The following is a 24,405-nucleotide window of genomic DNA, read 5'->3' on the forward strand; positions in this document are numbered from 1 at the left end:
CAGAGCGAGGCTAGCTGGGTCAGGCTGAGGTCAGGGTCAGTTGCCTTGCAATCAGAACCCAAGTAAACAGCCTGAGGTGCTGCAGCCAGCAGCTGGTGCCACTGGAGGCTTTTAGAGAGGCAGCCACCATTACCTGGGTTTTAAAGGGGTTCCGTGGGCTGGAGGGAAGTGCATGGTGGACCAGATCTGGCCCGTGGGCCATATTTTGCCCACCCCTGTCCTAAAGGATATAAGGACATGTGGTGCCAAGTCAAGATTTGCTGCAGCATTGAATTTCAGCTTACTCAAAGCACATTATCTCAGCAAAACATATCCTTTCTTGTCTAAATACACAAGTGACTCATACCACTTATTATTTTGTAGGTTGATGTAAGAACAGGTTGTATGTACTCTTGTCATGTCATGAGTAATGTGCAAAAATAACCCATTCCCAAATATTACTTTGCCAAACAGAATGTATTCACTCATGCTATTTACTTGTTTGAAGTGAGGACTGCTTTTATCTCAATACAAATTCTCCAGTTTGCTTTCATGTCTGTAAAATGCACATACATTATTTTTATTAGGAACAGTCATAGTGAATGTGCTGTTATCTGGTTTTGTCATAGAATCATAAAAACATAGCCCTGGAAGGTCCACAGGATGTCACCTATTCCAATCCTTGCTTGTCCCTCTCTCAAGTGTTTGTTTAACCTGCCCTAAAAATCTTCTAAGGATAGAGAGACTCAACAGTCTATCAAAGTGCTCTGTTTCAGTGCTTAACTACCTTCATATTTGGAAGCTCTTTCCAATATCTAATCTAAATTTCTGTTAATGTACTTTCAGACCTCTGTTTCTTGTCCTGGCCCCAGTGAACACAGAGAAGAGTCAATCACCCTCCTCTTTATAAGAACCTTTATGCACCTGAAGACTGTAAACAAATTCCACTTCAGTCTTCTCTTCTCCACTCTAAATAATTATGGGGTTAAAACCTTTCCTTCTAAATCACATTTCCTAGACCTGTAATAATTTTTGTTGCTCTCAGCTTGTGGTTCACTATAATGTCCAGGCCTTTTTTCACAGTAGTCAGGCCTTGCCACTTATTTCCCAAGTTCTTACTGTGCATTTTATTGTTTCATCCTGAGTGCAGGACTTTGCACTTGCACTTGTCCTCAGTGAATTTCATCTGACAAATGGAAAGCATAATCTGAAAATAATCAAGTGTAGCAGGCTCACCTTTCAGAGCTTGGGTTGAGTCCCAGGCTTGAGATCCTGCCACCAATCAGGAGGCAGCAGGAGAAATAAAGTCACGCCCCTTTCCTGAGAGGTGGGGGAAAAGAACTCCCCCAGGCCTGATTGAAGACTGTAAACTGTCAGTTCTGGAAGACTTCAGGGGCGGAGCCCTGGAGTGTATAAAAGGAGCTGCATGCCAGCACGAGGGGCAGATGCAGCGAGGGACTCAAGAAGAGTGGAGCCAAGAAAAGCTGGAGAGCTCTCCTTCAGCAGGCAATAGGCCCAAGGCTCCTGAAGCTGCCACTGGAGGAGCAGCCTTGGGAGTGGTGCGAGACCGCTCCGGCTGTTGACGGCGCATAGGGATGGTGCACAGACACCCGGCCCTGGGAGCGGTGAGAGACTGCTCAGGCCCATCAAGGTGTGCAGTTTGGTGCATGGAGCCCAGGCTTTGGGAGCCGCAAGCAGCAGCTTGAGCATACAACCCCGGCAGGGCCAGCAGGCCATACAGTGTGCAATGTGACATTTTTAAAAGCCCGTACATAATTACACTTTCTTAGTTATAAAATTTCATTTTAACTTACATCTTCTTTCCACTCCAATACTTTCTTTCAAGAAGTTTTATTTAAATCTTCTCACCTACTGCCTTCATATGTTTTAAATATTCTTATTTCATTCCTTCTGCCTTTATTCGGGTTGTGCATACACACTAAAAAAATACTGATTTTGAATTCACTCTTCATTTTTAGTTTGTGCAGTATAATCTATACCCACAAGATTTAATACTAAACAAACCCACATGAGAACTACTAGTTGATGTGTGTTAATCCATGTGAAGACTTAAATCTAGCAATATTTTCATATTGTTGGTTAGGTTTTGAAAAATTAATACATTAGAATAGCCGCAGAGTTATTTTCATTTTTTAATAATAATAATAAAAAATACTAATCCAGTGATATATTATAAGTAAGGGGTTCTGGACATCTTGTGAGATATTTCCTTAGAATTCATTTCAGGGGATCTACTGAATATGGGCTTGAGATGAACTCTGTGACATGAGATCATTTACATAAAACATGGTTATGAATCATCCTAAAATCAATTTTGCATTGTGACTGTTAAATTTTCTGGGTAATACTGGAACAACTGTGCTGCTTCCTGCTGTATTTAGTGTTTTATATGACGTATAATATAAATAAGAAAAAAGAATTATACCTGGTTTTATCTAAATTTGATGTACTTGGATATTAATTAACATTGAATGATAAACATTTTAGAAACACAGAAGATATAAGTAATTATTGTTTTTGGATAGTTTGTTCTCTGACTCCTTTTCCTGCTGCAATACTCACAAACATTTAAAGGTTCTAGTGGGGAAGGTCATGTTCCTGCAGTTTTTGCTCCATTAGGTTTACAGATTACAACACACATTTCCATTGTGGCATCTGCTTGTTCTACAGCTTTCATTAAAAAAAACAAACATGTTAATTATATCCACTGGGACACTTTCAAAGACTTTTGCTTACCTTCTTCAGGGAAAGAATTCCTTCTCGTGTCTCTCTGTCAGTGGATATGGAGAACACGCCAGAGCCATCACCGTTTATGATGGTGTACTTCATGTCTGCATTCGACCCAGTGTCTGCATCATTTGCCTTGATTTTGCCTACTGCTGATCCAACTTGAGCTGATTCAGGAACATACAGCTGGTAATGTTCTGGGGGAAAAAAAAGAAAAAAAAAAGATTGGTGGATATTTGTACTCAATCTAAAGAGTAGAATTTCAAAGTACTCAGCAGAAACCCATCATATCTACTAAACAAAGAACACAGTTTGCTAGAGAAACTGACAGTCCTAATTACAGAACTCAAACCTATTTGTTACATTTACATGAGAATAGATCTATACATCATCTGAATTCAAGCTGCTAGGAGAAATAAATTTCTTACTTAGATTCCTGAATACATTTAGACTAAAATTTGGATCTCAGGGAGTTATTTGTTCAAAACACCAATTACTTTATGAAACATTCAAAAACTGAAGAATCTTTTGTTGTTGTTGTTTGTTCAACATGAAATCTGGATGTTTCACTGGAAGATTATTTCAAATTTTGGTGCAATCATTTATTATATTTAGTCAGTGACAAAAATTATAAACCATAATTTTTACCTTCAATAACTTACCATCAATAACAACCATATTATTATTAATTATTTTATTATTTTATTACAGAGTCTACAGATCTCTATATGCAATGGCAAAGATTACGCTTTCCATTTAAATCATTTGTCACTGCTGAACCTGCAAATTTTTCTTCCCACAGTGAATCTTAATAAGCTCTTGATATTTTGCCACTGTTACTGGGTATTGTACATGTTGCACAGAAAAAGGAAGATTCCCTCAAGGTAGGCTCTGTGAAATAAAACTCTAAATTTGCCATCAGCAGAATCACACCTCTCCCTCAATCCTGGTACAGGGAATGCATTAAAAGCATGATATGGTGGGGTGGGGCTGCAGCATATAGTATTGTGGAAATTCCAGGCAACAGTGCAGTCAATTTGGAGTCATGAGAGACTGCTGTAACTTAGGCAAAGTATCTAAGCTTCACTGGAGAAGAAAAGGGCCATGAATGAGGGCAGTTCAGCCCAAGGCAGCCTAGCATCACAAATGCACACAGATGTCTTATGAGGCATCAAAGGCTCTATTTCTATTTCACAGAATATTTTAAAAGCATTTTTGAAGATCAACTTAGTAATAGGCCATAGGGCTTTCATCTCTAGGACACCAGTTCAAATCTTTTCTGAGTTGACAGTGGCACAGCCATTACCATCTGAAGACATATTGCTAGTATATGAGATGGTGTGGTGGTCCTTGCTACGTTCCCAGTAAAAAAAAAATGTTCACCTCACCAAACACATTGGGACAGTTAGGTTCTACTCAATATGCTTGCTGCCAGCCTAAGCAGAAGGGCTGAATCACAAAGGAAATTTCACTGCCTTCACACACATTTCAAACAGGACTGAGGACAAGTGAAAAAAGACAGTATTGCTTCCTGCCAGTATCACAGAATGTCATGGAAACCGTGTTTCAAAACTGACTGCATTTTTGTGTAGATGGTAGGAACATACGGTAAGGACTGCATGAAATTACTTAAGAGATACAATAAGTCCTTATACTTCACTGCATGAAGCAACCTCCAACTCATAGTGGAAGGAATCTCAATGAGAAAGCTATTTCACAGCTACCTACAACTGCTTCTTACATTTTCTTGAAAAGCTTGTGGAGCTACCAGCTGCCATACCCACCAGTACATATCTACAGTAGATCTAACACAGCACAAGATATGATTCTACAGCAGAAGTTGTGTTAACCGGCACCTTACAAGCTGGCATGCTCTGTTAACCAGCATCCCAATTAGTAAGGGCTTGCGAGGGAAAAGTGAAACTGGAAGTACCCACCGTGGCACTTCCGGTTTTGTGGAGCCCCCATGGCCCAGGGGAAAGCAGCCTGTGCTGCCAAGCCCCCACGGTCCAGGGGCATAGCAGGCTGCATGGGGCTCCCCCCTCCCTGTCCCGCATTGCCCATGGGGCCCACAGGAGGGGCCTCAATGTGGTGGGAGGGACGGCATCATCGGGACAGGTGGTGGCCAGACCAGGCAAAGATGCCTGTTCGGGCCGCTCAGTTATCCAGCACCCTTCATTCCCGTGGGTGCCAGATAACAAAGCTTTTACTGTAACAAGTATTATCATAGCCAGACTAGCTGTAATCTAGCTATCCAGGACAACAGAAACAGTGTCAATCTAGCAGGGTCTGGCATGTTCAACAAACCAGTGTGAGCATGCAAGATCCCCAGAAGTTTTAGACATCTTCACAGTCATTTGTTACACTAGGTACATCAACCTAACATGTATCTGCTAGCATGTACAAGAATCACACCATCATTTTTCTGTGTAAACATAAACCTAGGTGTACCAACAATCTGATGAGGCATGACAATGATTATGCTTCTACAGGAGTACCTGCTTTGTGTTTTCATTTTGCAGAATTGTCAAGCTGATTATTTCTATCCTTGCCCTTGTTTTACTATCATATAAATGTCCCTATGGACTCACCAAACTTTTTACATATTAGTCTGAAAAAGTGCAGTATAAACATAAACAGAAGCTGAATTCATAGCCTTACTCTCTCACACACACACATGTATGTATATGGAAATGTGGATGATATAAATTAAAGTACATGATAATAATTACAATAGTAACAATAATAACAGTAATAATGGTAAATGCAGTGACAAAGGCTCAGTAGGTTTTTTGAATGAACAGATGTCTCCCAGTTAAAAAAAAGAAGATATTTATGAACTGGTGTCTTGGAGTCTTATCTGCAAAGCTGAAGAATCCACTTTAATGAATTGGGAGGCATATACACTAAGAAAAGATTTAAAGTGAAAGAGAAAGACCAGGCACCTTGAAATAGTGCCTAGAAGGTAAGAGTATAATGAGATGGTAGAATTTACAGTAGAGGGAGTTTAAGGATTATGGTAACTACTTTATAGAAAAGAAACAGAGAAATTAAAAAAAAATGTAAAATGGAGGCTGCAAACTGAAGAATGAGACTGACTTCATTTGCCCTGATAAGAAGGCATCATAATATTACGAGAGTAACCTAAGGTTGTAGGTTGTGTGAAGCTTCAGTTGCTGATTCAATTCAGCGGAGATTCAGCCTGATTTGGCAGCTGAATCTCTGAATCCAAATTGAATCAGGAGACCTTTTAACCTCTCTGAATTGAATCGAAACCCTCTGAATCGATTCAGAGAGATTTGATGATTTGGACATAGACACAGCTTTAAATGTTTTTTCTATATACCTCAAGGTAGCAGAGGCTCATGAATACTGAGATGCTGGGGCAGATCAAGCATCCCACGGGAGCACATGGGGGTCCCCAGTGTGCTCAGCAGGGTACCTGGAAGTGGACCAGAAACACTTCCAGTTCACTTCCAGGTCCACCAGGGATCATGTGGGGACCACCCCCCTGGCTCAGTGACTGGTGCCTCCTGGGTCTGGGAGGGCACCTTGAGTCCCCCTGTGGTTGACCGTAGAGCTGGAAGGGTGTGTGGGGGGGTCCCCCTCACGCTCGGTGGCAGACCCACAAGTGGACCAGAACTATTTCTAGTCCACTTCTGGGTCCGCTGCCGAGCACGCAGGGCCCCCCCCTCATGCTCCTATGGGACACTTCATTCACCCCACCACCACAGCGTTCACAAGCCACATCTGGTACCTCGAGGTATGTAGAAAAAACATTTAAAGCTGTGTCTATGGCCAAATCACTGATCCTTTGAATCAGCATCAAATCTTCAGATTCAGATTCGGCTGAATTGAATTGGGGCAGCGATCCAAATCAATTAATTGAATCACTATCCCCAATTCGGGCTTCTGCAGCTCCTGCCTGTGTTTCAAGGTAATATGCATCATCACAGATCCTCACAGGAAGTGAAAGGCTCCATACTAGCTAGGAACTGACTGTCCAGAAGAGTTTTCCATCTATTGAGTATTGAGTCCTCAGTGAAATCCTAAGAACCATGAACTTTCATTTCTACCCAGGAGAACATTTACAATTTTTTCTCCAATGCCTGATGAAGGGTGTTTGTGCCTGAAAGCTTGCAATTAAAGAATTTTTTTTGCAAAAAATCTTGTTGGTCTAATAAAAGATATCATCTCTACTATGAGTCCTGATTTTAGTTTTCATATGTCACTTTAACATGCAGTAAAATAGGCCACTATGCATTAAAGCACATGGGTACGCGCACCCAAAATGAAGGATTTCTAATACAAATAGGTGCTACTGTTATACAGGCTTGTGAAAATAATAAAAGGATAGGAATGTGGGAAGGATAGTTTTGTGTGATGAACCATGTGGATAAGGAGGCAAGTTGACCCAGAAGAAGAGACGCCGAGTGCTTGTCATAGGCAACTCCATCCTGAGAGGTACAGAAGATCCCATCTGTTGCCAGAATCCCTTGACACGTGAGGTCTCCTGTCTGCCTGGAGCAAGGATTAAGGATGTGATGGAGATGATCCTGGCCATTATCCAGGCCACTTGATTACTACCTCATTGTCCTAATCCATCTGGGCACTAACGATGTGGCCAGGAGCAGCCCAGATCACCTGATGAAGGACTACCAAGTTCTGGGGGGCAAGCTGAAGGAGACAGGGGCACAGGTGGTCTTCTCATCTGTCCTTCCAGTGAGCAGATGTGGACAATGCCATGAGACCTGCATCAGAGAGGTCAACTTGCAGCTTCAGAAATGGTGTCTTGAGGCGGGCTTCGGCTTTTTGGACCGCGACCCATACTTCAGGACAAGAGACATGTTTGGGTGGGATGGCCTTCACCTATCCCCCAAAGGAAAGCATGTGTTCTCTTTCAGGTTGGTTGATCTCCTCTGGTGAGCCTTTAAATGAGGCTCATTGGGGGAAGGGGAGGATGAGGACAGAGAGAGCCATGGAACACTGAACAAAGAGTCACCCATAAGAACAGCCCAGCCAAGACAGGCAATGAGCACAAAAAAATACCCAGGTAAGAGACAGGCCCAGATAGTCCTAGGAATAGGGGGGCAGTGCATGCATCTTCAGGAGGCCTTAAATGCCTCTACACCAATGCTCGTAGTATGGGGAACAAGCAGGAGGAACTTGCCCTCCTGATAGCTAACACAAATCCAGACAAAGTGGGGCTCATAGCCCCATTGAAACTTGGTGGGATCCAATACACAACTGGGCGGTGAACATCAAGGGCTATACGCTGTACAGGAGGGATAGAACAGGGAGGAAAGGTGGGGGTGTGGCGTTCTGTCAAAGAACAATTCACATCCTCAACGAGCAGCACTGGGTCAGAGGAGGGGCAGACTGAAGTACTCTGGGTCAGAATACAAGGGGGTTGGGGGAAAAGGGACTTAACAGTGGGGGTCTACTACAGGCCACCCAACCAGGGAGAAGAGCTAGACCGGGAATTCTCAGGTCAGCTTGCGGAGGCAGTTAAGTCAAAGGATGTGGTGATCATGGGTGACCTAAACTATCCAGACTTCTACTGGGAAGAGCAGTCAGCCAGGTCTGACTGCTCACGTAGGTTCCTAACCAAGTTACAGGACCTCCGTCTAACCCAGGAAGTGCACAGTCCCACCAGGGGAAATGCCTTGGTGGACCTAATCCTGGCTACAGGCGACGACCTGGTGAAGCGACTGCAGGTGCTCAACCACCTGAGTGATAGCGATCATTGCCTACTGGAATTCACCATCCAGCTCAGGGCGTCAAAGGCCTGCAGCAAGACAGCAGCCCTGGGCTTCAGGAGGGCGGATTTCAATGAGGTAAGGAGACTAGTCGGGGAGGCTCTAAGGTCCCAGAAGGGAGGGGAGTTGGGAGTCCAAGAAGAGTGGTCGTTCCTTAAGAAGACGATCCTCCAAGCCCAAAGGGTGACAATCCCAACACAGATCAAAGGGGGCAAGAGTGCTCAAAACCCCCATCCAAAAGCTCACCAAAAGCATCCAAAAACATCTCAAAGCTAAAAAGGAGGTATACACCCAATGGAAGGAGAGGCCATCACCACGGAAGATTATACCTCTTTGGCTCAAGATTTTAGGGGGGCTGTTAGGAAGGCTAAGGCAGAGATGGAACTGGGACTAGCAACCCAGATCAAGAATAACAGGAAGTCGTTTTTTAAATACATAGGGGGTAAAAAGAAGGTACCGGGTAATGTGAGGCGCCTGCAGGACACGCTAGGAAATCTGGTGGCTGCACCAGACAACAAAGCTAATCTCTTTAACAATTTCTTTGCCCCCATTTTTCTGAACAGGGACCAGGTCATTCCCCACTACCGGAATCCCTGATGGTCCCAGGGGAGGCGCAGCCAGGCCCAGGTTCAGTGAGGACCTAGTCAATGAGGAATTTCTGGTGGGACTAGACATGTTCAAATCAGAAGGTCCTGACAATCTCCATCCGAGTGCTGAAGGAATTAGCAGAGGTCATTGCGGGACACCTGACATGGCTTTACGAGCACTCATGGTGCTCTAGTGAGGTGCCAGGGGATTGGAAAAGGGACAATATGGTCCCCGTTTTCGAGGAAGGAGGACCCAGGAAACTATAGGCCCGTTAGTCTTACCTCAGTCCTGGGAAACCTCTTTGAGAAAATTATCCAGGTGCATATCTGCGAGGGAGCAGCAGGGGAGGTTATGCTTAGGGGTAACCAACATGGGTTCATTAGAGGCAGGTCCTGGCAGACCAACCTGGTGGCCTTCTACAACCAGGTCACAAAACGGGTCATTTCTGACCTGGAGGGATGTGGGCAGTGGGGTTCCCCAGAGCTTGGTCCTTGGGCCCGCACTGTTCAACCTCTTCATCAGTGACTTGGATGAGGGGGTGAAAAGCACCTTGTTCAAGTTCGTGGATGACACTAAGATGTGGGGAGAAGTGGGCACACTAGAGGAGAGGGACAGGCTGCAATCAGATCTGAGCAGGTTACAGGGGTGGGCGGATGAGAACAGGATGGATTTCACTACTGACAAGTGAAAAGTATTGCACCTGGGGAAGAAGAACCAGCAGCACATCTACAGGCTGGGAAACTCCCTTCTCATCAGCACAGAGGCAGAAAATGATCTTGGAGTCATTACTGATTCCAAGATGAATATGGGCTGACAATGTGGGGACGCAGTCAGGAAGGCTAACCGCAACTTGTCATGCATCCATAGATGAATCATAAGCAGGTCCAAGGAGGTGATCTTCCCCCTCTATGTGACATTGGTCAGGCTGCAGTTGGAGTACTGCATCCAGTTCTGGGTGCCACACTTCAGGAGGGATGCAGACAGCATCAAGAGGGTCCAAAGGAGGGCCACTCACATGATCAGGGGGGCAGCAAGGCAGGCCCTACGAGGGGAGGCTAAGGGACCTGAATCTGTTCAGTCTCTACAAGAGAAGGTTGAGAGGGGAGCTGGTGGCCATCTACAAACTGATCAAGGGGGACCAGCAGGCAATGGGAGACTCTCTGTTCCCCTGAGCACTACCGGGAGTAATGAGGAATTATGGCCATAAGTTGATGGAGAGCAGATTCAGGCTAGATATCAGGAGGAACTACTTCACAGTCAAGGTGGCTAGGATCTGGAACCAACTTCCAAGTGAAGTGGCGCTCGCTCCTACCCTTGGGGTATTCAAAAGGAGACTAGACAGACACCTATCCAGGGTCATTTGACCCCAGCATTCTTTCCTGCCCATGGCAGGGGGTCGGACTTGATCTGCTCAGGTCCCTTCCTAGCCTACCAACTATGAAACTATGAAGAATCACTGGGGAATATGGAAAGGACAAGATCTAAAAAAGAAACTATCTGCTTAGTGTGTAGTCTTGATGGATTTGGGCACTTAAAACAAAGATAAAAAGCCACAAATCCAGTTTAAGAGTCTCTCATATATCTCTCAGTAAAGCTTTGCTATTGTGAAGGAAGGATGACCAGATTCATGGGCCAGAAAGAGCAAGCATTATTCAATAGACCAGCATTGAGGTCACTTCCATGAGAGGGGCAGTTCTTCAATTTTGTCCTGACTTCCAGTGCTGTTTTTGTATTTTATGCAATGTGCATAAATGGTTTCCCATACTTCCAGGGCTGAAGTTCCTCTTTCCAGGAAAGTACTTTCTTCACTGTGCTACAGTCATTTTTCCCCTTGCATAGAACAGAATACTCTTCCCAATACTTAAACAACTTGGACTGTCATATTAGCCCTATCAATAGGCACCAAATATGCATCAAATATCTCAAATGTGCATTATCACCTGGTAAGCGATTAAAAAAAAAATAATAATATGCTTACATTTGGAGCCAAAACGTTGCATCTAAAATTCTTCATCTGTTTTCAGGGGTTCTCTATACTAGTCCTCAACTGTAGGTGCCCTCAACTCCTTCACTTCTCTAAACATCTATATTTTATAGGTACTTTTCCCTTAAAACTTTCTTGGCGGTATCTCTCTGGCTACAGAAGACCCCAAATCCAAGTCTCACACATCCTGAGCAAATACGCTTACAGAAGGAAGAAACAAATACTAGCACCATTAGCTGTGGAATTTCAGACAAAAATTTCCTCTTAGCACCCCCTACTGGTGACTTCCTCTATACTGGATATAAATCCCATCTAGGCACCTAACTCTCTACAGTAACTGTAGGTACATCTACATGAGACATTTATTGCACAATTGACTAATTAGCTGCACAGTAAACACTGCACATCTACACATGTGCCCCTATTAGGCCAAAGTAAGCTACTTTACTCCACAGCAGGATAGTACTACAGGACAAGTCCTAGCCTGCTATGGAGTAAAGAACTCTACAGCAGCACATGTGCAGATGCTTCCTTGAGTGCCCGGGGCATGATTAACCCAACACTGAAGCACCCTTGTGCCCCAGCCATCACCCTCAATGGCATGTTGACCTGGGGGAAGCAGCCCTGGGCTGGCAGCCTGACCCCCAGGCCCTCTGCCATCCAGAGCTGCTCTGACCAGGCACACATGCAGAGGTGCCCAGGAGCAATAATCTCATGCACACTAACAGCACGTGTAGACACACCGTGTATAAAGAACTTCTGCTTAGGCAAGTGAATTCCACTCCCTGAGCCAGGTGCAGGAATGCTAAGCATTAGCATACATATGAGCTTTATTTATTAGGGCTCAATTTATCATTATTCAGGAGATTATGATGAAAAATTGCCCAGTGGGATAAAACCCGCCCCCATAAAGTGTGTAAAAGTGAAATGGTCAACACTGAAAAAGCATGTTTACTTAGTCATAAAATACTAATTCATTTACAATTTTTATTATAAGGATTGTTCCCATGAATGACGCATGCCCCCGGAGGTTAGCGGAGCATGGCGACCACCCGCAGGCGGCGGTGGTGGCGTGGCAGTGGCAAGTGAGGAGCTCCTGCAGGCAGCCACAGCAGTCTTGGTGGCAGGGGTAGTGATGGTGAGAGTGTCAACCAGAGGTTGGCGACCACCTGCAGATCCTGCCAGCAGCAGCAGCGGCGGCCAGCAGCGACCAACAACTGCCCACAAATATTGCCAGCGGTGTCATCAGTAAGGGGTAGGGTGGTGAGCAGTGACCACCCTCAGGTGCTGCCAGCTGCATCAGTGGTGCTTATTTTAGGGGGTGCACCACCAATCTCATGTGCACCCCCTACACGTCGCCAATGATTGTTCCTACAATGTCCACGTAGAATCTCACCAGCATGAGCTTCCCCGCTATTCAGGGTTTTACTGCACTCTAAGCTGCTTCAAACAGCCCAGGTTTTAGGGCGTGTACAGCTGTTCACCAGTGCCAGGGCTGTGTGGTGTAAACAACTTCAAGTGGGGGGAGGGACATGCAGGATCAGGGTGGGGTCTAGTGGATCCATGGGAGTGTTTGGCAAGTCTAGGGAGGGACTTGGTGAGATTGTGTGGGATGTGGGGGTGGTCTGTCCGGGTATGGAGGAAAACAGCCCATTCAGGATCAGGGGGGTAGGAAGAGCACAGCTATGGGGCTGTAGTGAGTGACTAGGTTTTCCCAGCCCCAGGGCTGTACTCCAAACACATACAGACATTTGATGGATTGGCCTAACCTATTCCCAATCTAAATTAATTTAGCTCCTCACATGAACTAACTTAGATTGAGCCCACCATTTTTTGCCCAATGTAACCTACCCAAATATCTGTATGATTAAGCATTTAGATCAGCCTAAACAGAATTAGGTCAATCAATACGTAACTACTGTCCATACCCTTAGACAGTTTTGAGAGCACTCTGTGTTGCTCTATAGGACCAAATTCATATGGAATTAGGATCAAGATTCTGAAAAAGTAGATCTGGCTTTCAGATTTTAAAATTAGTACTCATTGAATACTCATCCAGCCAGTTCACTAGATGACTAAATTAATGGCCTTCCACTTAAATGAATTTCACAGGGCAGTAAGAACACCTCTGTAACTGTTTTATCATAGATTGATTAAAGCAGAGTTCAAGTGTGTTAAACAAACTTTTCGTAAACTATCAATAAACTGCCTGGATTATCTGTGATAATTAAAAAAGCATCAGCCTACTGATTTGGAGAATAATTAACTTTTTTTTCCCACTTTGCCTAGAGGTACGCCTCCCTTCTGTGGCTGAGTTTCAATCATAAAGGCATTATCATCTCTACTGGAAATTGCCAAGAAAAAGCACCACAAAAGATATTCAACTAAATTAATATATTATTCATTCATTTACATGATCAAATAAAATATGTTTTGTAATAATTTTGAGGCCTTCTGCTTCCTAGGTCAGAACTCTGAGGTAAAAAATAGTAGGACCACAGTAGTGAATAGACATGGTATGAACTGACTGCTAATAATTTGGCCTATCTAGAATTTCAGTAAATTGGCAACCAATATATTTGCTGATTATCCCAATAACTCACGTAAAAAACTGCATTAATAGTTACATACACATAGATTCATAGATGTTAGGGTCAGAAGGGACCTCAATAGATCATCAAGTCCGACCCCCTGCATAGGCAGGAAAGAGTGCTGGGTCTAGATAACCCCAGCTAGATGGTTATCTAACCTCCTCTTGAAGACCCCCAGGGTATGGGAGAGCACCACCTCCCTTGGGAGCCCGTTCCAGACCTTGGCCACTAGAACTGTGAAGAAGTTCTTCCTAATGTCCAATCTAAATCTGCTCTCTGCTAGCTTGTGGCCATTATTTCTTGTAACCCCCGGGGGCACCTTGGTGAATAAATCCTCACCAATTCCCTTCTATGCCCCCGTGATGAACTTATAGGCAGCCACAAGGTTGCCTCTCAACCTTCTCTTGCGTAGGCTGAAAAGGTCCAGTTTCTCTAGTCTCTCCTCGTAGGGCTTGGTCTGCAGGCCCTTAACCATACGAGTGGTCCTTCTCTGGACCCTCTCCAGGTTATCCGCATCCCTCTTGAATTGTGGCACCCAGAATTGCACGCCGTCCATCTGCGGTCTGACCAGCACCTGATAGAGGGGAAGCATCACCTCCTTGGACCTATTCGTCATGCATCTGTTGATGCACAATGAAGTGCCATTGGTTTTTCTGATGGCTTTGTCACACTGCCGACTCATGTTCATCTTGGAGTCCGCTAGGACTCCAAGATCCCTTTCCACTTCCATGCCACCCAGCAGGTCATTCCCTAGGCTGTAGGTGTGCTGGACATTTTTCCTCCCTAGGTGCAGCACTTTGCATTTCTCCTTGTTGAACTGCATTCTGTTGTTTTCTGCCCACTTGTCTAACCTGTCCAGGTCTGCTTGCAGCTGTTCCCTGTCCTCCGGCGTGTCCACTTCTCCCCATAGCTTTGTGTCATCTGCAAACTTGGACAGAGTACATTTCACTCCCTTGTCCAAGTCGCTGATGAAGACATTAAAGAGTATCGGTCCAAGGACCGAGCCCTGTGGGACCCCACTGCCCACACCCTTCCAGGTCGAAACCGACCCATCCACCACGACTCTCTGGGTGCGACCCTCCAGCCAATTCGCCACCCACTGGACTGTGTAGTCATCCAAGTCACAGACTCTTAATTTGTTCACCAGTATGGGGTGGGATACTGTATCGAAGGCCTTCCTGAAGTCTAAGTATACGACATCCACCCCTCCTCCTGTGTCCAGGTGTTTCGTAACCTGGTCATAAAAAGAGACTAGATTGGTCAGGCACGATCTGCCTGCCATGAACCCGTGCTGGTTTCCCCTCAGCATAATTTGTCCTGCCGGGCTCTCGCATATGTGAGCCTTGATAATTTTTTCAAAGACATATTTCACACACAATATTTTTGTTATCTACTAGTCACATTTTCCATTGTTAATTCCACTGAACAAAATTGCAAAATGATACTATGTTGCCTTCCAGATTGAAACAGCTGCTTCCATACTGCAAGCCTATAAATGCCAAACTTTAACTTCAATCTCTTTTGTAATAGTTATCATTATAAAAAAGTAAACCCCTTTGATATGCTTAAAAAGAGTGACAATATAAAATAAAAGAAAGAGCATTCCAAAAATGTCTGTCTCATTACAAACTAATGATAAACAGAATACTGTACTGATTCTATCACCTATTTTTATATATATTTCATTTTTAAATGTATTTGACAATAAACTATTGACTATTTCAATGTACCACAGAATTGAATAACCAATTTGCTGCAGAATTTAGGTCCAGTTGTCCACAAAGTTCACAGGGTCTTTAGTATGTCATTGAAACACAGTTGTGGATTTTAGCTGTGGATTCTATGGCTGCCACAATTTCCCAGGGCACCTATACACAAGCAGCAAGGTGTGTCGGAGATGGAGCATGGTAATTACTGCACTCAGCAGACTCCAGTATCTCATGTATCAGCATCCCCATGCTTAAAAATGGAGGTGGGTGTGCTTAAATTAAAGCTCTTTGAATGAGCTTTAGTTAAAACAACCCTGCCACCATTTTTAAGCGTGGGGATACTGATACACAAGATGCTCCAGGTACTTTAATCAGAGTGGCTCTGAGAGCCGCTCTGATTAAAGTGCCTCCTCCCTGCTCCAGGAGCACATGTATAAATGCCCCCAGTCTCAGGTGCATGGCAGCTGCAATCCCCCAGCCTCAGGGGTCCATGTGCAGCACAGTAGAAGGTGTGATTGTGTAGATCATACAGTAGATCCCATTGCACCCTTACCAGCACATGTAGATAGGCCCCAATACAGAGTTTTTCTGTTTAAGGTAAGGGTAAGCAAGCCACCTCAAAACAATCAGTGACTGTTTTATTACTACCAAGCTGTTCCTTGCAACTTTGCTCCTAGGGAAAGAAACCAACACATGATAACTGCCTGGAATACTCCTTGGCATCTAAAAGTATTATACCAATTACTGAGCTTCAGCCTGCCTTTTCATCTTTTACTTGGAGTTCAAAAGAACAAAATAATTTTACATCTAGTCTAGATTTAGACAGCAAATATAAGTAAGTATGCTATTCATCTCTCATTTCATTTTTATAAAAAGATACAGGCCTTATTGGTATTGTACAACTGTTATACTAGAATTGCATTGTTAAAAAAGGAAAAGATAGGGAAGACCTACTAGTAGGTGATGTAGAGATCAGTCGTATGGAAAATCTTTCACCTCTGCCAGTGTACTATTGCTTCCCATAGCATATAAAGTAGTACTGTTCTAAATTTGAATGGTGGGACTTCCACCATTTCCCTTAGAAGAATACTAGCTAGTTGAACAGTCCTTACTGCAAAGTGTTTTAGGGTTTTTTTGGTATTTTTTATTATAAACAAGCCCATTTTTTCCTCAATGCTCCTTTGTATGTGATTACAATATAGTACACTTCGAATCATCTTAATCCTTCCCTAATATACATTATACTTTTACTATTCTTTGCCAAGTAAAATGGGCTGTTTAACATAATGAATGAATCTTTAACAAGGGTTCTTTATTGGATTAATTTTCTTGGATAAAGTAAATAAAGCATCCAAATGCTTATACAGTTCCCAAAATGTGGCTCATAGACAAAGCCATTTGGAAAGCTTTGTCTAGTGGTCCACAGAGAAAAGGCAAGTTGTATAGCAATGGCTGTCCTTATTTGGAGCTACTAAATTATACTGAAAAGCAGTTAAAATTAAACATTCATATTCTCATACAAAAACTTCAGTAAAATTAAAAGTATTTATTATTATATTAGGGCAGTACTAATTATGGGGATAGTTTAATTATCACTGAAACAAATATTATAAGACCAAACAATGTTAAATAAAGACGTGAAAATAAGTAGATTTAAATCATCCAAACAATTCAACTCTGCCAGGAAATGTTATTTTTTAATTGAACAATTACATATTTTGCTGTTTTTCAGCTCAATTGATATGAATGACATACTAGAATATTTAATTTTTCAATTTTTCCTTATTAGGGTCAACAGAGGTCAATAGAGACTATGACCACAGACCAACCACCTTAGCTGTGGACTGCTTGTAATTAAACCCACTGATCACAAGAGAAGGTGATCAGTGGGTTTAATAAACATAAGCATACAAGGATGAGAAGAACATGACAGGCTTTATTCTGGAACAGTGTGCAATTTCTTATGGTCCCTACCTGACTCTAAGGCCCCGACACATGTTACGCTTATGATGTGATTAACTGCTTAATCACATCTTAACTAGTGACCTGGCTACATGTTCATTCAATTCATGGCGTAACAAAACCAGGAATAATATAAGTAATAACTGTGGCTGGTTCCTATCATGCCTTTAAATGTGTGGCTCTGGAGCACTGGTCAGCTGATTGGAGGTACCAGTTGGGGGAGCACAGTAAGTTCCTCCAGCTGGGAGCCTGGATCAAATGATGGAGTTCCTAGCCATGGGAGCATGGTGCCTGCCTGTGGCTGAGAGCTATAATCACTTACAAGGCTCCCAGCAACAGTAGTACCTGTCCCATCAGTGTTTAGAGCTCCCAACTGCAGGGGCCGTGTGGTCCTGTGGCCAGGAGGCCCATCAGTAATTGGAGCTTCCAGCCACTGGGAGGTACCCTGTGGCACCACAGTTGCTCGGCCCCATCAGCTGATGAGGTTCCCAGCCACAGAAGCAAAGATTGCAAAGTGCCAGGGAGCCCAGAATCACGATCCCAGGTTCCCCTGTACCAGCCATATGGAATGATGGGATCTGATGCTCAGTCCTACAACTACACCTCCTCCCATGCACATATGACATGACAGGAGGTATGTTTGCTGGAATCATGCATCCTATAGCACCTTCTTTTTAACATCTGTCTGTGGCCTAATTGCCTTACTAGCTGCTTTATCAGTTAGTCAGGACCATCTCCCAGTTCCCAACTCCTTGAGCCACCTGTGAAGGAGATTCTATAAATTATAACTTGTATCACCTTCTCTCTTAATGAAAGCACAAAAATAAATTACCCAAATTACATTAATGCGAATCTATAAAGGAGAGTGTACTAGCATATCACTCTGGAGTGAGTCTTTACCATTCATTTTCCTATTTCCTCTTTTCTGCACCCCTTTCAACAAGTTTCTGCACGTCATTCAAGAGGTTTGACTTTCTTCCGAGATCAACAGTATCAGATCCAGTTTCTGTTTTGTTTTCAGTGTTAAGCAGGGATTCAACTGACTTACATTTTTGGCAGCTCTGAACGGTATTTATTAGCTCCAGACTGTAGGCCTGTGCAAAGCGCCTAGTATTCGCTTTGGATTCAGATTTGGCCGATTTGGGGGACAGTGATTTGATTTGGCGATTTGAATCACTGCCCAGAATCGATTTGGCCAAATTTGATTCAGAGATTCAGCTGCTGCTGCCCGAGCAATGGCTGCCCTGCCAGCCCCAGCTCCTGGCACTTTGAAAAAAAAAAAAGCCCCAACTCACTGGCTGCTGCCTGGTGTGGGGTGGGGCAATCTCCGCTGCCTCCCACTGCCCCAGCTTCTTAAAGGGCTGGAGCTGGGGCAGGCAGGGCAGCTATGGGGGACCTAGGGAAGTGGGGGAGGGGGAGGGAGGCTCATGGCAGAGCTCCCCACATGGTGTGGGGCAGTGGGGATCACCCCCCTCCCAGGCAGCACCTGGTGAGTGAGGGCTTTTTTTTTTTAAAGGGCTGGGAGCTGGGGTGGGCAGGGCAGGGCAGCCATGGCACGGCTGGGGGAGTGGGTGTGGATCAGAGGTGCTCGGTGGGGAGGCTGAGGGAGCAGGCAGGGGATGGGGCCTGGCACGGCTCCCCATGGTCCTGCGCCCCCCCCTCCAGCCTTCCCTCCCCCTGCCCCTTACTTACCAGCTCTGAGTCTGGCTCCAGCTGCCTGCTGCAGCAACCGGGGACTGCCCAAATCATCAAAACTCTCCGAATATTTTCTGAATCAATTTGGAAAGCTTTGAATTGCTTCGGACCTTTTTATTCATCCCAATTTGATTCAAATTTGGAGATTTGGTTGTCAAATCGGACTGAATCTCCTCCAAATTGAATCAGCATCCAAAGCTTCATACAGCCCTAAAAGGCTGCTAAGGATGATTTTCTGTTTCTGCATGATGGCATTTGCATTTGTGTCCATTAATTTCCATAAGTTCTATTGTCATGCTCTGGTAGAACATAAACCTGAACTCCAGAAATGGAACCATTGTTCCCTGCACTTTCATTGACAAAATCTAGTTTCTCTCATAAATTTTGCTTGATTCAACCCTATCTATAATCCATTTCTTAAAAAAAAAAACAACTTTTTCTCCACTTTATGATCTATTATGTACACTTGTGGATTTTGTGTTTGGAATTTGCTGTACTTGCCAAACGATTCCTCTTGTTACAGGTAAAGCACAGTGTCAAGGCGGGATCCTGCAGGAGGGCCGTGATCTCCTCAAGGCCCCCTTCCCATGCCAAGTTAGCCCAAAGGGCACCCTCACTTCTCGCCCGCCACATCTTTGATGGAGATAAACTGTATGGGAGGCTGCCTTACGTCCTCTTGGACACGGGTTGCTGTAATATCTGCCCCGTGGACTCCCAGACCCCTTGTGGGTCCCACTCTGCAATGGGTGCTTCAGGGGCCCCCCAGCCTTATGGGATATGCGTGGCTCTAACCACCCCTTTACCACGCGCCAAGCCTCCCAGATGGAATAGATGTTGTTCTGTCCTGGCCTTATTATAATCTGGCCCCTTGTCCTCTCTGGACCCTACCACTTTTGATCTGCACCCTCTCTGGTGCTAGGGCTCTCCATGGCCTTGTCTCACTCTGTGCCCTCCTTTGGGGCTTCTCCATGCACTGCCCCCTCTCTCTGGGCCTTCTCAATAATGCTGCCCTCTCTCTGGGCCTTCTCAAGCACTGTCCCCCTCCTCGGGGCTCTCCATACCCACACTGGGGCTTCTCATCCATGCCCCTCTCTCTGGGGCCTCTCAACTGCCCCCTTTCTGAGGCTGGGGTCAGTGCAACCCGACTGCTGCGCCCTCACCGGCCCTGGGGTCCCCACACTGCTGTGGGTCCCCTATGAGGCCTCCTCCAACCCCTAGTAGCCTCACCCAAACCACTGGTGACAAACAGCAACACAAACGCAAGCCCCTTGGCTATAACATAAACTGAAGCCACCCAGCTACAACCACGTTCAAGCCTACCGGGGAAACTTCATCCCTCCGCAGTGTCAGATGCTGCTCCTGCATTCAGGCTGCTCCTCCCTTCCATGACAGAGCTCCTTCCTCCTTGGCTGTTGGCAGGGAACTGCCTCTGGCCTCAGCCCCTAGGGTTCATAGGGGAGCCAGGCCCTGCCCCTTTCAATCAGCTGACTGACGGCAGGTGCGATCTCTTGCTAGCTCCAGTTGCCCTGGCAACCAACAGCTGGGCTCCTTATTCACTTCTAGGGCTCTTTCCCTAGCAGTTTCCCCTCTTTAGCAGCAGGGCACCTCAGTGCTCTGCAACACACAGCTTTCCAAATGCAGCACAATACTGGGGGCCATGTTTCTTTTCCACATGTTCTGCATGGCTTAAAAACTCTTTCTTCCTTGCCAATGAAAACTTTCACTCTGTGAAGTAGCTTCTTTGGCTGCATGCTTTTTGGCCTGCTGCATGGAAGCCCCCTGTTGTTGTTTTCAGCTCTGCAACCTCAGCAGTCACAGTTTCTATGACCCTGCACATTTGGATAGTCTTTTCTAGCAACAAGTTTCTCATATGCAGTATTATTTCTTGTAATGCAGTGTCTGCAATGCTACAAATTACCCTTTATCTAATCACATATTCCGTCAAGTTCCCAAAAGCACACTAGTTAATTAGCCTTTTTAGCTCAGTAACATACTGTCTATACTTTCTCATGCTATTTGTTTCCAAATAAACATCTGTATCTTTCAAGATCTCATTCTTTGTTGGCATGCAGTACTCCTGCAATGTACATAATATTTTACTTAATATCACACATTGACCTTTCTCAAAGCTAAAGGTGTCCTAAACAGCCAAGGCTTCCCCCACTACAATATTTAAGACAAGAGATAATTTGACTCTACTTGTTTTTGTTTTTTATTCCTCTGTGGCTGCTAGGTGCACTCAAACCTTTGTCTGTATATCTTCCAGTTCTCCACTATATTGCTCAGCATCAGAAGGCTAGATGGAGGTGACAAAATGTCTATGACTAACTGTAATTTACTTAACTGTGCAGGCAAATCACTTACAGGTTTTTTTTTCTTCCACATGGCTGTTCTTCCACTTACTCTCAGGTTACAACTTTTCAATTAGCAATTCTAATTCTTTCAAGTTATTTCTCATTTGCCACTTCTGACACACAAGAATGAGGAACTAGACAGCAGATTTTATTCTAGAGAATGGTGTAACCTCTGTAGTCCCTGTCTGGCTCTTAAATAACTGACTTCCTGTTATATCACTAAGAGACCATCTCCCAGATCCCAACTCCATCAGCCTCTTGTTAGCAAGCATCTATAAATTGTAACATTTATCACTACAGTGCACACATTTTGAAGGAGGTCAAGTCTTCTGGTGTTTTTTTGAAAGTTTATAATCTCTTTTCAGCTTCTCCTGAAGGAGAAGCTTTCATCTATGGAGATTTTGGGAACTATTTTTGATTTGTAACAGTTTTGCTGAAAAACACAATTTAAGATTAAATTTTAATTCAGAGTAATCATTTACTTGTAAACTAGTTTTAGTGATTACTTAAAACTTTTGTTGATTTGGAGCCTTTGGGTGTGTCTACACATGCATTAAGGCATTTTTTTCTGATGTGCATTAAATTTGGTACCTCCAGTATGAGGTACTGAAGAAAGGTGCAGTAAAATAGGCTACTGTACATTAAAGCACATGTGTAGATGTGCCCTCTGAGAGTAAGTTCCATAGTCTTGAGAAGGATAATATGAAATCTTAAATAAAAACTAAGCTGACTTCCTGACTAGCTATGAAGCCAAAATTGGCACTTTTACGATCCCTTTTCTATGTAAACAACTGCAGGAAAATGAATGTTACTTGACTGCAAATAGTAAGTGATGCGATCTGTGTACTGTATGAAGAAAGCTAAGAAGTAAATTAGCATACTTATGTATAGAGGTCTAGTCCACAATATGTTTTTTCTCATAATCAAGGGAAGAATATTTTAGACTTCACCATTGTTTTAAATCTGAATTTGTTTCTCAGCTTACCTTATTTTTACATTTTTTTTCTTGAAAAGGGAAGATTTACTTTTAGTTGCTTCCTACCAGATATATAGTATTTTTAAATGTGTGACTATTTCTCCTCTTTGCTGTCAATTCCACTGTCAGCTCTTTTCTTAGTTTAAATCCAGCAATGATCTAATGACCTCTCTAGTACAGAAATGAGGATAATACAGTATTCACTGAATACTTCCTGTGTTACATAAATTGCTAAAATATATGAATTTGTGACAACTTTGGTCATCACTTGTAATGTTTGAATAGCTCATTCTAAATCTTACTGATAAACCACATTTAAGATCTGAAAACTAAAACAATGTTCTTCCTAGACTTCACTTGCTACATGCTTGCAGTTCACTGCATTCACATGGAACCAATTGGCTAAAATGAGGGACTTGTGCAGGAGAAAGAATTTGTAACAGTGGTGATGGATTAGAAAGCATATTTATGAATTTTTGTTCCCTGGAAAAAACACACAAGTTATCTCCCTTACTTAGAACAGTATTTCCTCTTTCATCCAAATTTTTCAGTCATGAATGTTTAGTTTGTGGTGAAATAAGAATTTAATTTATTTTCACTAAAGCTTCCTTTGAAATGTTCTTGTTTGATTGGGACATATAATTAATATGTGACGCTTATCTATGCCACATGTAAAAAACCATAAGGATGAGGTTCTGTCACAGGAAATAAAAATAAAACAACAAAATTCCCCAAGCCTCTAACTTCCATACAGAAACAAACAGATACTATATATGGGTAAATAAAGCAAGCATTTTTCCCAAGTATTAATTCTAATTTAAATATATATTCTTTTGGTCATCTGACTCTCCTTTTATGCTTAATTTCCACCACTATTTGTGTGATAAGATGTTATTAATATTAATATTTATTTAAAGGGAATTTTAGAATTTAAGTGCAATTAAGTATTCATAGTGAAATCCTGATTACCTGAATTACATTTTTTCGACTATGCACAGAAACCATATTATGAGATTCTTGTGACCAAATACAGTTAACCATATCCTATTGGATTTCTGAATAATATTTAAACAGTAGTGTAACTTAAATTCAAAACCAACTTGCTTGGCCAATTTAATACGCACAAGAAAATCCAGATCTGCTTAACATAATCTGCAGAGAAGACAAATTCATCACATAAATTGTTGCCAATTAGTTGCTTAGACACAGAGCTCCCATTAGCTCTCAACTTTTAGCTACTTTATATTTTTGTGTGTTATATATGCTTCTACTTCTCCAACTCTCATATTATCAATTGGTTTTAGCATATTAAGAATGCAAAACACAGTGGAAATGGTAAAATTCCATCAGACAATTGAGGTTTGTCTCTTTTAATATGCTATTCCCCCAGGGTGGTATTGATTATAATTGATTTCTAAATAACCTAAAGTCTTTGCTTCAGCAACTTGGTTAGGCAGGTCATTCAAAATAGTTCTTACAAGGATGTAAAACCAACTAACTCACTCATGTTTAGACAGCAAGTTGTTGCTCTTTAGCCTGACAGATTTCATTCAGGTAAATTTTAACAGACTGTATAATAAAATACTCTAATAGGGACTTATTTAGTTTTTCTTTCTGACTATCTCCCAATCTCTTTACTTTCCACACACTAAAAATACTGGAGAAAAACTCCATGTCCTGAACATTCATAAAAAATGAACCTAGATATTCAACTGCCATCTGGCTTACCTTTAATATAAGTTGCATAATATTTGCTACTTTAAATAAAGACTAATTAAAGTTAAGTATCTTGGAGATCTATTGCATCTGATGATTTCTAATACAAATTAGAAAATAGGTAAATTGAACATGAAATATTCAAGTGATCTACTTTTGGGACTAAAATACAAACTTAACACATAGGTTAGCTGAAATAAGGTTATAATTTTGTGCACAAAAGAAACAACACCAGTTTGTACCAAAAATATTCAGTGTGACTATCATACAAATTACATATACGTATCTATAAATTAATATTTAATAATAGTAAAACCATACAATCAAAACAGGCTACTTATAAT

The 24,405-nt window shown here is 43.0% G+C and overlaps 1 protein-coding gene across 1 annotated transcript in view; it reads right to left on the reverse strand.

Annotated features, from left to right (window-relative positions):
• The window catches only part of CDH18 (cadherin 18), a 445,884-nt gene that overhangs the window by 88,756 nt on the left and 332,723 nt on the right, over positions 1-24,405 (reverse strand). Inside the window, exon 7 of the mRNA XM_059728627.1 lies at positions 2,737-2,924. Coding sequence (XP_059584610.1) covers positions 2,737-2,924 — 188 coding nt within the window. The remainder of the gene's footprint in view (positions 1-2,736; positions 2,925-24,405) is intronic.

This window comes from Alligator mississippiensis, chromosome 5 (assembly GCF_030867095.1).
Source record: "Alligator mississippiensis isolate rAllMis1 chromosome 5, rAllMis1, whole genome shotgun sequence".
In the NCBI taxonomy this organism is placed as follows: Eukaryota; Metazoa; Chordata; order Crocodylia; family Alligatoridae; genus Alligator; species Alligator mississippiensis.